This window comes from Sitophilus oryzae, unplaced genomic scaffold, assembly GCF_002938485.1.
Source record: "Sitophilus oryzae breed Bouriz unplaced genomic scaffold, Soryzae_2.0 scaffold_465_pilon_pilon, whole genome shotgun sequence".
NCBI classification, from domain to species: Eukaryota; Metazoa; Arthropoda; class Insecta; order Coleoptera; family Curculionidae; genus Sitophilus; species Sitophilus oryzae.
In genome coordinates, this window is record NW_022147046.1 from 4,799,456 (window position 1) to 4,815,406 (window position 15,951).

Genomic DNA, 15,951 nt, shown 5'->3' on the forward strand with positions numbered 1-15,951 from the left:
CTGTATAATCCGCAGCACGTGTCGCCGCTGCGGCTCAGACAATTTATCAACTTAGACAATGTAGTAATTTAGACAATTTGTATTCTCTTATTAGTTATTGATCAGGCAGATGCCATTTTAAAAGTTGTAATTTTAATTAAGAAATATTTTTAAAACGAATTTGGCTGTTCTAGTTATTTAACCCATGTTAAAAAACCGGGAGCCGTCCACATTATAGTTTTCGTAATCATGAATCGTTTTGGTGAGATAGAGGTTCAGCTCGCAGCAGCGGCGCGGCGTGCGTTTGAATTTATTATGAATTACTTTTGAACAAAGAGAAAGAAAGTCGAGAAAAAAAGCGGTTTTGAGTCCGCCATAGCCTACCAGCAAGATCTAGATATAGTTGAACTCAATTAGCTTATCTTTTCAATACTTGCCTCGGCTGTTTCTCGTGGTGTGTTTCTGTCTTTAAAAAACATTTATAACTTAAAAGCAAACCATTTTGAATTATCCACTTCACCTAAACCAGTACCTGATTTGCATTCCCTTTGTTCCCTCTTGAACTGACCTATTAGATAACGTACTTTTTTCCCAACTTTTTCTCTTTCCAAATACATACTATGAAATGAAGATCGCTGTCATTTTATATGGAAAATTATATGGGGAATGTCATCGATCGTCATGTCCAAGCCAACTGGATGGGAGGCCGACTGGACGCATTTTTTTTCGATCATACGGTATTATTGACCAGTAAATAAACAAACAATATGAGCGGCTCAGCTAGAAATTTAGCAAGTGTGGACGCATTGTTTCATGTTGCACAACATCTTTTGATCTTTACCGACTACAAATGGATAACATCTAGCAAGTTATATAGCATCGAAATTTGCTAAATATGACTAAAAAATATGTAATATGTTATGCAACTTTGCTATATGCAACTTTGCTATATAGCAGTGTTATATAGCAAGTGCGGACCGTCCTTTGACCATTTGAGGACTACATGGGAAAAACCAGATCAGTCACATTTTCATAGAAATTAAGATAGCGACACTACTTTATAGGCAAATGTTAGTCAAACGTTATTCGAATCAATTTAGTGTTCTTACCTATTATCCATGTTAATAGATAATAAATATTTTGGATTTTTATTTTTTATTTTTAAAAATATAAAAAAATATTTTTTATTTTTAAAAGTGCTGGTTTTAGTAATTATTAAATTAAAAGAAACTAAAAAACAATAATTCTCAACCATAACCTGTGCCATAACCCTATAAAATAATCAAAATAAGGCATATCTTCTGTCAACGATTGCTTCTTTGATCTGATGCTTCGCATGACCTTCGCGTCATGACTAGGTCATGCTGTCCCGCACCCGTCAATCAAGGCCGACTCGCGGCCTTCAATTTTTACTCCCATCAGAAGTGTCACATCAAAAGAAAAAAGGCAGTAAGAAAAAATCAAATATAAAATAATTAAAAAGTGCTTTATTTCCCTCTTAACGACTTGTACGCATTTCAACTGGAATATAAGTAACGTTGTGGTGTTTAAAATATGTATTTATGTATTTGTCTGATGAGATTGAGCGGTATACCGAACACCAATTTTGGGAACTTAAGGGCGGCATAGCCGATGGCGGTCGCGACGAACAAGCTCAACTTCAACAATTTAATGACCATATGGACGGGAACGGCCAGCACGCGGGCTATTAATGGCGGCGCAGAAGAGTAGAAATGTTGAATGGCCGTTATTATCTCTTCTTTAAAGGTATTGGCATCTGTGATCATATTGGATACCACCCCTGAATGAGTGCCAAAGAAATCCTGTAATTTTGTAAGGATCGTAGTCGCACGGGTATTGACAGTACCGAGAAGATCTTTTACTTCACCATCGCTTTTCACGACCGTGAAAATGGCAGCCGCTTGCTCTGCATCATCGGCGGTGCAAACGTAGAAACACTAAAACAAAAACTATGAGATAACATCAAAAAAAGTATTTGTTATGCCTACCTAAAGATATTTAAACTCGGGAGATACAATGATCCATTCATAAAACGCTCCAAAACTTTATCACACATTGGTTTGCGAAAACCAACGAGTGCGAGAGAGAATGGATAGAGAAGGAAATGAGGGCATCTGCGCGATACCAACAATGTACGTGTGTACAAAGATTAGACGTTTGTGTGTGTTTCCAGTGGCGTGCGGAGCGACCGACAGTATTTTAAGGAAATTAAAATAATTGTTTAATAAATATAAAAAAATAATAAAACTTACATATTTATGGCATTGTAAAAAAATAAGTTGAGGGAGGATAGTGAAATAAATAAAGATCGGCATAATTTTTTATTACAAGATGTGTTTCGTCTCCGGCGAATGAGACTCCCTCTATTAGCAATAACAAAATAAAATAATTATTTTAACCTAGTAACACAATATTTTACCAAAAACTAATATTTGTAGAGTTCACATATATTTTTGATAAAAACTTTATTATTGAACAGTGAATAAAATTTAAAATGTGCCTTATAATTTTTATTAGTTCACAATTGTTCACTAATGGGGGAATAATTAACTTTCATTTTAGGAATGTTCCAAACACAGTGAATCAGAACTCAAAATATAATATGGATATTATACTAAGGGTCACACTTAGTAAAATAAGATGTATTGAATATGTTTTGGTCTCTGTCTAACACATTTGAATTGGCGGTATCGATTGTTTTTGATAAACAGTAAAATTGTCACGTGATCTATAGTTTTTTTAGTTTTTTGTTTAATAAAAATTTTTCATAGAGATTTGTTTAATGATTTTTTCCAGTTCACAATCCCCAAAGAGCCCATGGGTATTCTTACGTAATTTACTGGCAGTCCCGTTGTGAAAGGAATCATTAGAAGCATTTCATATTTGATCTTTTACAGGTTACATGATTGAAAAACTCCAATTCCCCAATTCCCGATTTCCAGTAATCAAAACGAAATTTGCTGTATTTCAAAAACGGTAAGAGTGGCTGGTATAGAGTTTGAAGCAGAATGAGGCAGGATTAGCCAAAGCCAAAGCAGGAACTTGTTTCAGCCATCCTGCTTTTATTGTGTTGCTATGTGTGACGTCACTAATCAGACTTAAACTTGCTCTATCTTAAAAACAGCAAGTGTTGCTGGGATGAAATTTAGAGCAGGATGCAACAGGGGAATAGCAGCGCAAGCAGGAACCAGTTTTGGTGATCCTGCTTCTCATGTGTTGCCAACTGGGAAGTTAGTAACCAAAATAAAAGTAACTATAGCTCAAAATTGGTAGGTGTGGCTGGGTTGGGATTTGAAGCAGGATAAAGCAGGATTGTAGCAGCCCAAGCAGGATTGTATTTTATAATTCCTGCTTTCAATAAGTTGCTAACTTCCCCGATCTAACTTCCACCCCTCACCAAAAAAAAGCTTCCAACACTGCGATTGTTGACAGAGCCTTATTCCTTTTTTCCAGGATCGGATTTGTTCTAATATTTAATTATTTATGATGATTTATTACTTTTAAAGTTTTTTTATAACTTATTTTGTATAAAGTGTTATATATCTATATTATTTTGTCTATTATACAGGGTGCTACAAATTCGAGGTACGAGCATTGGTATCTCGGTAACCGTAATAGATACGAACATGGTTAAATCGGGGCAAAGTTGCGTTTTAGGATGTTCACAAAGATGCAATCAAAATTTTTTTAAAAATTTCAAGGATTGCTGAGTTTTTTGGAAAAAACGGATTTTTTTGAAAATCATTTTTATTTTTTTTTTGGCGTTACTTTTTAGGAAATGAAAAAACTAACTGCACATTCTCATTGCCACTTTATTAGAGCTATTTGATAGTATTTTTAGATTTTCAAATTAGCTGATAATTTGTAAGATACAGGGGCCAACTTAATTTTTTTAAATATGGACCTGCATTTTTTATTTCAGATTTTGAAAGAACTCTGTCTCCTGAGTAGAATGATATGCCACACTTAATTTTTTTTTATGTTTCGGGCATTTGAACATAATTTTTTAAACTAATTTCAAGTCCGGCTCTGTTTTTTAAAGAATTTAATCTATTCATCGTTACAATATTGAGATAAGCTTTCAAACTTAACAATGACGTGGGGTAAAACATTGAATACGGTAAATCAAATGCAATAACTAAATGGGCATTACTTGGCGTCATTTGTAAAAGTGAAATCAATACATTTCAACATTTACAGTAAAGAGTATAAAATGTATTCGGAACTATAACAAGAAGTTATGTTCAAGTTCAAAGATCTATAAATAAGATTGAACAAAAAATAAATTTGTGCATTAGTTATTAACATAACCCTTTTGAATATGTAGAGCATTAGAAACTAGTTTATAGAAGTTGATTTATTTATAACAACTATGATTAATATTATGAATATTATTAGATTAGACCCTGAGATTCCAAATTCACAATAAAAAAAGTTAAAAATCATATATTTTTAAATTGCTAAAGTAGGAGATATTAGCCGATTGGGCTCCTCCACATGCGCAGTTCGCTTGACCTTGACATATGTGGCTTTCAAACCTCCTTGAGTGATTCCAGAAAGAACCTTGTTGTGAGACCTTAAACGACCTTTAAGGTTGACTTTCAGATGTATTTGAAATGCGTTTGTGTACCCTTCACAAGTAACTAGTTTTGTTGTTGTTAAGGTGCCCAAAACAAAAAAAAGGTATAAAGTGTGACATATAATTATACTCAGGAGACCGAGTTCTTTCAAAACCTGAAATAAAAAATGCAGGTCCGTATTTAAAAAAATTAAGTTGGCCTCTGTATCTCACAAATTATCAGTTAATTTGAAAATCTAAAAGTACTATCAGATAGTCCTAATAAAGTGGCTATGAGAATGTGTAATTAGTTTCTTGATTTTCTAAAAAGTAACGACAGCAAAAAATAAAATTGATTTTCCAAAAAATCCGTTTTTTCCAAAAAACTCAGCAATCCTCGAAATTTTTAAAACTTTTTTGATGGCATCTTGGTGAACATCTCAAGGCGCAACTTTGCTCCAATTTAACCATCTTCGTATCTATTACGGTTTCCGAGATACCAATGCTCGTACCTCGAATTTGTAGCACCCTGTAGAGTAGATGAATTACTAGCAACAATTGAATTTAATTAAAAACATATTCATAAGCACAGTTTTTTAGATTCAAATTATAAAAATTATGTAAGGTGGTAAGAAACCTTTGTTAATATTGGATACTTTTTTCAGTCTTTTTTGTTTACTATATTTTGTTATAATGACATAAATTAGGATTGATTGACGTATTCAATTGTTTTCGGTCACTTTTTCTGTTTCACCGGAAATAATTACAACTTTTGATTTTTAAATTACACCCTCAGTTTTATTTTTACTTTATTCAATAGACTATGAATGACATATCATATGTCAACTTTTGAGATTTTCGCATATGGTTTTCGCATTTGACATTCAAAACTACAAAAAATTTGATATTCAAAACTATAAAAAAAGACTGACCACAGATGTCGTTTCTATATAATTTGGCAGTACGATATGTATTTTTAAGGTAAAATAGAAAAAGAATCTAATTTAGAAACTAATACAGAAACGAAATTTAAAATAAAAGCATTTGAAAAAAAAACAATTTATTGTTTTTCGTGGTTCCAATTTTCGGAATCGGGCACTAGTTAGGTGACTAGTTTGCGCACATAGCACGCCCACTTATGGCCTCTAAAATTGTGCACAGCGCCTGACCGGCACAGTTATTAGAGAGATATCGGAAAACCGAATAGCGTCATCCAGTATTTACGCGTACCTTATCATGGTTACGATATGCGCGAGTCAATTTTTAACGCAACACCCGCTAATAACGTTACCGCCTGACGTAATTTGCGGATCAATTACACCAAGAGCTCTTTCTAAATAACTACTGATAACGTTTAAAAATTGCTTAAATGGGCACGTGCGGGTATTTGACAACCGGAGCCGGCCGGCGAGATCTTTTATTTTAGGTTATGTTTGAATTGTTTTGAATTATTGCTTTAGTTTTATTAGGTAATTTGATATTTAAGTAGCTGGGTTTTAATTAAATAAATATGGCCCAAAATATGGATTCCACCTCTTCCAATACTAAAGAACCTATGAAGAGTCAGGTTTACAGCAGATGACGACTTAGCCCTTCTAAGATAATTTGTTGCTTGTTGGCCTAAACCCATTGGCAGACGTTGAACAATAAAGCACTGGAAATAAGCACTTTAGCCCTTTAGTTTTGAAATATCTAGTACACAAAACAATTTCAAAGTTATGTTAAGTTTAAATAGCGGACGCGACGCGATCAGAATTCTTTCTGATCCGATAACTATAAATGAAGAGAGTTAATACCACCTCACGTAAAGGAAATAACACCTGGCCTTATTAACGTCCATGCACGCTATTCGGTTTAGCGATATCTCTCTATTACGCTGTTTATTGTTATTTTACGCGAGTTTATTTTTGCGCAGAGGAAATTGGACTCGTTTGCACATCGTCATAAAAAACAATTTTCGTACCACGAATTAGGGACAAGATTTTTATCTGTATACTTATAGGATACCTAATCTGTGCTTAAATCAAGAAATTAACTTAGAGTCTATTACGCTGTACTGTTCGGGTCGCTCTCAGGGGTCTGGTAAAGCGGTGTGTGGCCGAAAGAAATATATCGCCGTATAGAGAGTGAAAAAAAAGTGAGTGTAAAATTAACAAAATCGGAAATTTTCCCCTTGCTGTTTTTGAGCAATAGGGGTGTTTTGTTTAAACTGTACTACAACAAAATAATTAGACGCAAATTGTACATAAGAACATTCTCTATAAATTCCCCTAATGAATTTTTTTCATAAGTTTATTATTTCCGGACTTAGCGGCCGTTTCATGAGCCCTTTGGGGTGGTTTTCAAAAAGTTTGTTTTACAACAAATTGACCCGTATGAAAGTTGTTCATAATAAATGGACAAGCAACTTTTCCTCATGACTTTTTTTTTGTAGCTTGATTATTTTTGGAGATAGCGTCCAGTTCATGAACAAATTAGGGTAGTTTTCAATGTTACTTTTTTTCAACAAATTCACCCTAGGAAACTCGTTCAAAATAAGAGTACATATACCTTTGTCTTATGAACTTTTTTTGTAACTTGACTATTTTTGGAGATAGCGCCCAGATCATGAACCCAGCGCCAGATTATGGTGGTAGCTTTAAATGTTTTTTTTTTCAGGAAATTCACAAGTGCTATTGGAAAATGGATTCGTGTTTTATTTGCAAGAAATTATTGAATGTTGCTGAAATTGTGGACGTTCAGAGAAAAGGACTGGAAATTCTTCTAAATGCAAGTGGCGTAACAACAGACTCACGGGCCTGTGTGCAAAAATTTTACCGGGCCCCCTATTACACCTACATATTTCAATACTTATATACTAATCTGAATAATATGCACTCATATTTTAGGTTAGAAATCAAATTAATTTTTACATATACTACTATTTATTACTGCAACACAGAATGTAACCCAAAATATATAAAATATCAAATAAATATCAAAACAAAAAAATATCAAACAAAACAAAAAACAACAACAAAACTAACTAAATTAAAATAAACAATGTAAATAGGAACATGAACATGTTAAAATTCTTTTTTCCGTGCTTTAGCATAGACGAAAGTTGACACAATATTACCAATGTCTATTGTACGAGTAACTTCATTTTCTATTGAAATTATTGCCAAAAAAGTGGCAGTTTCGGGCACCTCTCGTAACTCAGATGCCTTATCGTCCCCTTAATACAACCATTAGGTAACTAGAGTTTTTGTGATTTTGAGTTAATTAGTTTGGACAGTATAATTTTTCATACTCTTTTTGATGCTACAACTATAGCTTAGATCTATTTCTATTCGATGGTATAGAAATCCAGTGACAATACAGCAAATTTCCTTTTTTGTCAAATTTAATGCTCTAATGAAAAATCACATATTTCCAGTTATTTTTATTTTGCAAAATAAAAAGGAAAACACAGCTACAAAATTGCACAAGAACAAGTGTAAAGTAATAAGTTATTTTCGCGATAGCGTGTGCTAGTTAAGTCGTTAAGAAGACATGTGATAGATAAGAACTTAGTTCGGGATCGCCCGATTCTGCTTGATTCGCGATAGCATGTGATAGATATATGGAATGCACATCGATAGTTACGCCACTGTGTGGGTAGGGGCAATCTGAGGAGCCAACGCCAGGTCCATCACACAAAAAAGACACACAGAAAAGAAATATTCATTCACTTGATGAATTCCATGTTTCGTTTTGGGGAAATAAATACATACCATAGGGAAGTTTGCATGTAATTTTAATATGAACACCTTTAAGTTGGTAAATTTGTAGAACTAAACAAAAATTATGAAACTACCCCAGTTTGTTCATGAAGTGGACGCTATCAAACCAAAAATAATCAAGCTACAAAAAAAAATCATGAGGAAAAGTTGCTTGTCCATTTATTATGAACAACTTTCATACGGGTCAATTTGCTGTAAAACAAACTTTTTGAAAACTACCCCAGAGGGCTCATGAAACGGCCGCTAAGTCCGGAAATAATAAACTTATAAAAAAAAATCATTAGGCGAACTTATAGAGAATGTTCTTATGTACAATTTGCGTCTAATTATTTTGTTGTAGTACAGTTTAAAAAAAAACACCCCTATTGCTCAAAAACCGCAAGGGGAAAATTTCCGCTTTTGTTTATTTTACACTCAGACAGTCGCTGACAAACTTTGAAAAAATCAGCTTGCTCGTAATTTTTTTTTCAAATGACAATTTTATTGGATCCTGCCCTTATTGGATTTAGCCCCATTCTGTCGTGTTAAGCCAGACTGAAAATTCAAAACACATGTGCTTTGATTAAGGTTTGATAAAAGTTTGTAGAGCTTCAGCATTTGCCATAAAATAGTGAGCAATTTGTTACAAAACCATATTGTTATATATCACTGTAATCACAAAACTTCAATCTATTTCAGGATTGTAAAAAAATTTTAAATTATGTCTTTATTTTCGAGACAATTTAGTCCAAACATAAGGAATATTTTGGTGATGTTTGACCATCAAAATCTTAAAAATTAAGTTGTATAAAAGTTTGCTACAATACGGATATAGTTAACCCTTTATCTTTCATTTCCTTCTTCATTTGTGTAAAAATACCTAGCCAGTTTTACATAAAACGTAAGCCGCGTCCAAGCTACTCGAACAAAACGTTCGCGAACATATATAATTCACACTATATACTCGTAGCAGCAGGTCATAAACGACGGCACAGCCCATCGCATCGGTCCCGAGGACTGAGGTGCGGGGAAGAATGGCGACAACCAGTTTGCTCTATAGATTTAGGATGCGTTTAGGTAGTAGCTGTTTTTTCGAGTGCCCGGATTTCGAGTGCAAGCATTTTATTAAATAAATTAACCGGTAAACAGTTTAAGAACTTTTGTCGTTGAAGAATCAATATTTAGCAGGCGGAAGGTTACAGGGATCTTTTGGTAGATTATTCGTTATAGTGTATTTTTAAGACCTGTATTCATTTTCAGCCGATTCTACCAGGTGTTTCTCAAAAGGGGCACACCTTTTTACTTTTTTATTTTTTCAGATAATACAACGAAATTTGGTTTGTTAGTATATGACATAAATCGGGATTGATTGACGTATTCAATTACCTTCGGTCGCTTCCTGTTTCATGGGAAATGACTACAACTTTGTATTTTTAGATTGTATCCTAAGTACTTTTTTACTTTATTTGATAGAAAATGACATTCTGAATAGAATGACATACCATACGTCAATTTTAGACAATTCCAATTAAATGAAAATAGCATTTTAAATTTCAATCTAGAGTGCTAAGACTGAGTTAAAACTATTAATTTGTAATCAAAGAACTTTGGAAACATATATTTGATCGTGTAACTTTTTTTCGTATCCTTTAATGATAACTCAAATTTTTCACATGGTACGAGGCTCGCTCAGCATATTTGGAAAAAGCATTTTTTACGAATAATTTGGTACCACATACTTCGTATTTAGAGTAAAATTGTCGTTACGTTTATTTATGGCCATTTTTTAATTGAAAATGTCAAAAGTTGACATATAATATATCATTCTATTTAGAATGTCATTTTCTATCATATACAGTAAAAAAATACTTATTTAAATCAAAAGTTGTTGTCATTTCCGGTGAAATAGGTAGCGACCGAAAAAAAATTAAAAGGTCGATCAATCCTGATTTATGTCCTATACTAACATACCAAATCTCGTTTTTTATCTAAAAACTTAAAAAGTTATAGAAGTGTATAACTTTTCAGAAACACCCGGTATATTTATTTCTAAAAATGCAATGGTAAAATTTCATTTCCGGTGTCAAACTTCCTATTAAGTGGTAATTTTTAATTTCAGAATCCCATAATTCCGGTTTTTAATAAAAATAATCATAAAGGTCTTTATTAACAAAAATGTAATTATATGGACGAAGTCTAGCTACATAGCTATTCACGCTCAACCCACAATAAAATTAAAATTATAAAATCTTTTCTTTGTGTAAACAAATTAGTTGTAAATGTTTTTCACGATCCCAGTCAATAACTGCGTCTCCCATTGTCGAATACTCGGTAAAAAATAAATATCACAGATGGACGCCCGAAATTAAATTAGACCCTTCCAAGTGTCCGGTACAATGTCCGTCCAAATGCACGCCGTTCGCTCCTTTTGATTTACCGACACCCGTCGGAAAAAGAACGCGCGCCCTCTAGCATGGGCAGACACACGCTCTGGCGTACAAGCTAGCCGTTCGGCGCTCCGCGCTCCTTAATAGGCCTAGGCCCTAGGCTAGCTGTACTTGTCGGCTTTATTATTTATAAATCTACCTATCTCACAATTTTCACTTAGTATCAGTTTAATTATATATGTTCGCGAACATTTTGTTCGAGTAGCTTGGACGCGGCTTTAAATGCCGAACGCTTACTTTGCTACTTTCTCGGACTAGTGGATGCTTAACTTACCCCAAGGAAGGCGGCGAAGAAAAACAAATATTTTAAGGTAAACATGGCGACCTGTAAGTCGATACTGAACGGGACCGTCAAAAAAGTCAATAAAAGCTTTTTATACAAAAAAAAATTCTGACGCTATTTATATCCACTAAAAATATTTTATTGTTTTCGAATAAAATAAATATAAAAAAATAATAAAATATAATTTTGTAATTTAAATTAAGAAATACCTGTATTTTTGTGAAATGTTTAAAAAATCATACCAATCACAATAAAGAAAGTTTTATTATAGACTGTACAGGGTGGCGCCTCTCATACGACGCAGAGGCTCCAAGAAGAACGGTAGTTTATATCGAAATAAAATTTTGGTAATATACCGGGTGTGTCTCAAAAGTGGCTCACCCCTATAACTTTTTTATTTATTGAGTTAAAAAAAACGACATTTGTTATGTTAGTATATGACATAAATTAGGATTGGTTGACGTATTCAATTGTTTTCGGTCACTTCCGGTTTCACCGGAAATGACTACAATTTTTGATTTTTAAATGGCACCCCCGGTATTTTTTCACTTTATTTGATAGAAAATGTCACTCTGAATAGAATGACATATCATATGTGAACTTTTGACATTTTCGCATATGGTTTATTTGAAATTAAAACTTGCGTTTCTTAACGAAAATTTGACTTGAAATACCAAGTGTGTGGTATCAAATTATTCGTAAAAAATGCTTTTTCTAAATATGATAATGAGCCACCCTCGTTCCATTTGAAAAAGTTGAGATATGATTAAAAATACGATTGGAGCATTTTCTAATTGGCCAGGACAAGACACTAAAAACATTAGACGATCGAATCTATTTTTCCAAGGCTCCTTCATGAAGAATTAGTGTTTTTAACATAGCCATAGCACCCTAGATTGAATTTTAAAATACAATTTTTTATTAAGCCAGAATGTCAAATGTTGACATATGTTATGTCATTCTATTCAGAATGTCATTTTCTATCGAATAAAGTAAAAAAATACCGAGGGTGCCATTTAAAAATCAAAAGTTGTAGTCATTTCCAGTGAAACCGGAAGTGACCAAAAACAAATGAATACACCAGTCAATCCTAATTTATGCCATATACTAACATCTCGTTTATTTATAAAAAATATAAGTTATAGGGGTGAGCCACTTTTGAGACGCACCCGGTATATGTAGGTTAACTGAAAACATTTTATAAAAATATACAGAGTTCTATGCAGGGTGTTCCCAAAAAAGTTACGCATCAAAGTTGTTTTTTTTTTGTAATAGAACACCCTATATATTAATTGATTTTCGGATTTTAGGTAAAAAATAAAGGTGAATTTTATTAAAGAAGAATATGCCTAAAATGTAAGGATTTTGACATATTTCACATTTTGTGAAAATGAGGAATAAATTTGAAATTTCAATAACAGCTACCTGAATTGTAATTTACCCTGTATAGCCTGATATTTGATTCTAATAACCATTGTATGTTAAACCAAATTAAAATTTGACCCGAAAAGTTATACAGGGTGACACAAAATTAATATTGAATATTGGTCACATTTAAAAGCAAGTTACTCCTTTTTTTTAATAGAACACCCAGTATATTATTCCGATGTTCAATGGAGAATTCATATATCTTCAAAATATTAATAAGGTTGCCTACCTCTCAGAAAAAGATTTTAATAGATATTTTCATTTTTATGATTTTGCGTTAGTAGACCTTTATTTTGCCTTTATTATTTGAAAAAGCCTAGATGGCTGTGACATAGCTTTTGTTAATTTGACAAAAATAAAAGGATATAGAGTAAATAGTTAACGGTAATAAAAAGATACACGTTTAAGACATATTTTCCTTATTGCAGAATTAAAACTGGATATAAACGTATAGTGACAATTAGCTAGAGTAAATCAAATGCTCAAAGTGCTTCCTTTCCTGTTCATTGCCTAAAATTATTCTCTGTTCAAAATATATTTTCATGTTAAAAGGCATATTATGTGGAGTTCTACTTCGAAAAACAGCTACAGTCATTTCTCTCATATTGTCGACAATAGTTGGTCCAGTTTTGTAAACACTGTCTTTAAAATATCCGCATAAAAAAACCCAGACTAGATAAAATCAGGAGCATTTAAGTATTCTATTAATTGATAAATGCACACTACATTCACTAATAGAATCATATCATTTCTCTCTGATGTAGGATAAGTTTCCAGTTTCGGCAAATATCTGAGAATATTTTTTGTGTTTTAACTGACACAAAATGATAACTAGTTGTTAAAATTGATCTAAATAGACAGGTATGTTGAAGTAACGTCACACATATCACAGCCACCTAGATTTTATCAAATAAAGATCTACTGACACTAAATCATAAAAATGAAAATATCTAGCAAAACAAGAATAATAGAATTTTCTATCTACAACCCTAATAATATTTTGAAGAGACATAAATTCCCCATTGAATATCGGAATAATATACTGGGTATTCCATTTAAAATAAAAGTGTAACTTGCTTTTAGAGGTGACCAATGTTTAGTATTAATTTTGTCTCACCCTGTATAACTTTTTTGGGTCAATTTTTAATTTGATTTAAGTACAATAGTTATTTTAACTACATGTACTATATACAGGGTGTTTCAAAAAACATGTTCCATCTCTCGTGGGGAGATTTCTCACGTAAAAATAAGATTTATTTTTAAAGCTAAAAACATATTTTAAAGCTACACATATTTTAAAGCTAAAAAAAGTGTCTACATATTCACCAGGGACGTGCCTATTGGTTATCACTGGATATTTTTCTAAAAAAAGCATGTACCCCACTGACTTGTAAGCAAACTAGTGTAAGCACTTTAATGCCGATTAAAAGTTGTCTATTGATATTTTGTCGATTTCGGCTTCCTTGATGAGATAAACGCAATTTTATTAATTTGCCTTGATCCAAGTCTAAATAGCAACAAAAATAACAACCTTTAAAAAATTTAATATCAGTAACTTGCGAAAGTTTTAAATAAGTAAGTACTGATTGATTTCTCATCAGAAAATATGAAAAAAAAAGTTCCTATAAGTATGGGTATGGAAATGCATAGTTTTAGAGTTTCAGGACGTTAAAACTATTTAAAATTAGGTTTTTTGTAATTATATTAAATACAAAATTTTTTTAAACTCTGACAGTGATTTGAAGAGATAGTAATATAGTCTAACATCAAAAGAACCTTTTTCTGCACTAGAGGTTGCGAATGAAATGTATTCGAAAAGCATACATATATACATATACTGGGGTGTAAGGGGTATTGAAGCGATATTCGAAAAGCATTTTTTGTCACTTGTACATAAATTTCAAAATAAATCCCTACCCTTTACAAGTCTAAAAGGTACTTTCAGGCTGAGAGCGCCGAGCGTCGCGTCGCGTTTGCGTCGCGTCCGCGTGTCGAAATGGAATCAATTCACTTAACTTAAATTAGACCGTTCAGGCAGACAGCGTCGCGTTTGGCGTTGCGCTAGCGTCCGCTGAGCGTCGGGGTTCGAGTTCAATGCCAACCCTAGTAGTCAGACTCATCTAAAAAGTTTTATTAGCTTGAATAATAAATTACAATACAAGTTAGAGCTTCTGAAGATATCAAAATATTTACTATTTTATTTTTATTAAACGGTTTTATTTAGCTCGACCCGTACGGTATTTATTTATTTGGGTCAAAATTAGAAATTGAAATTTAAGTACCTTCCTGTTGTCAGATTGATCTGAAATTTGGTACACACCTTTAGTTCCGATGACAATACAATATAGTAATATCAATAACATGCAGTACAAAATGGTGGGTTTCATATTTTTCCACAACCCCCTCAATATGGGTATCAAATGAAAGGGTTACACTAGTAGAACACTGTGGTTATGACAAAATTTAAAATCCAAGATGGACGTCGTTACAAAATGGCGTATTAGGTGAGGGCATGAGTAGTCGTGTCCAGAACAGTTGTGTCCAAGATTATGTGACGTTAGAAGGACAGAAAAAAAAAATAGGTGATTAGATGTACCTACGTAGTTAGCGGTAGCTTTACCACCCAAGTTAAGGTAATAGGTTAAAACGTGCTGAGAACTGTATGGCATTAGGGTGGCTAAAAATGTAATGTCGCAAGCGTGTTCCCCTCAAGATTGGGCGCCTCTTGTGTATATTATAGTCTTGCCCCTCTACTGGACCTCTGGGGGGGTCGACCGTTAAAATGTCCATTACTCGTGGGAATAACATGGAAACAATAAATAAAAAAACAAACAAAAATAAATTATCAGGTAAAAAACCATGTAATAATGATGCACTAAATGAATTAAATAGAATGAGGAATATTCGGTAGGCATTTCCGTTAAATACTAAAAACTAGAAAATAAAAAATCAGTAAAAAAACTTTTAAGTTAAACGGTTTTATCTTATGTGCACTGAAAACTAGAAAATAATAATAACAATTAGGTATTTTGAACTTCTAGTTCAGAAATATTTTAGTACTAGGCAGAATAGCTTTTAGGCATATTAGACTAAAATAAAAACGCGGGGCCCCTCTGAAATCCTACCTATGGCAAAGCATATCTTTATACTTTGGTAGATCATGAGCTCGGAGTTCGCTGGTGAAGCCGCCACGGCTGGTTATTGATTATCAAAATCTCCAGTTACGATTATAGTAAGTCAATGCAATCCACACTTAGTATAGAAGAAAGTATTACAGCAATAGTTAATGGGCCCCACGTTTTTAGTTTAGTCTAATATGCCTAAAAGCTATTCTGTCTTGTACTAAAATATTTCTGAACTAGAAGTTCAAAATACCTAATTGTTATTATTATTTTCTAGTTTTCAGTGCACATAAGATAAAACCGTTTAACTTAAAAGTTTTTTTACCGATTTTTTTTTAGAATTTTCTCAAATTATACTTTCTAATACTTT

At 32.9% G+C, this 15,951-nt stretch overlaps 2 protein-coding genes across 3 annotated transcripts in view; both read right to left on the minus strand.

The window, feature by feature from the left end:
* Window positions 1-11,136, minus strand: part of LOC115885941 — a 35,174-nt gene extending 24,038 nt beyond the window's left edge. Inside the window, exons 1-2 of one of the 2 annotated variants that reach the window (XM_030904975.1) lie at window positions 11,023-11,136; window positions 1,447-1,937 (exon numbers count right to left, since the gene is read on the minus strand). In XM_030904975.1, the coding sequence (XP_030760835.1) occupies window positions 1,527-1,937; window positions 11,023-11,067 (456 nt within the window). In that variant the 5' untranslated portion in view covers window positions 11,068-11,136 and the 3' untranslated portion in view covers window positions 1,447-1,526. Of the gene's footprint in view, window positions 1-1,446; window positions 1,938-11,022 lie in introns of those variants that run through there. The other variant, XM_030904974.1, reaches the window with a different exon arrangement.
* The window catches only part of LOC115885936 (pyruvate dehydrogenase [acetyl-transferring]-phosphatase 1, mitochondrial), a 175,094-nt gene that overhangs the window by 85,305 nt on the left and 73,838 nt on the right, over window positions 1-15,951 (minus strand). The gene's annotated exons all lie outside the window — the stretch shown is intronic.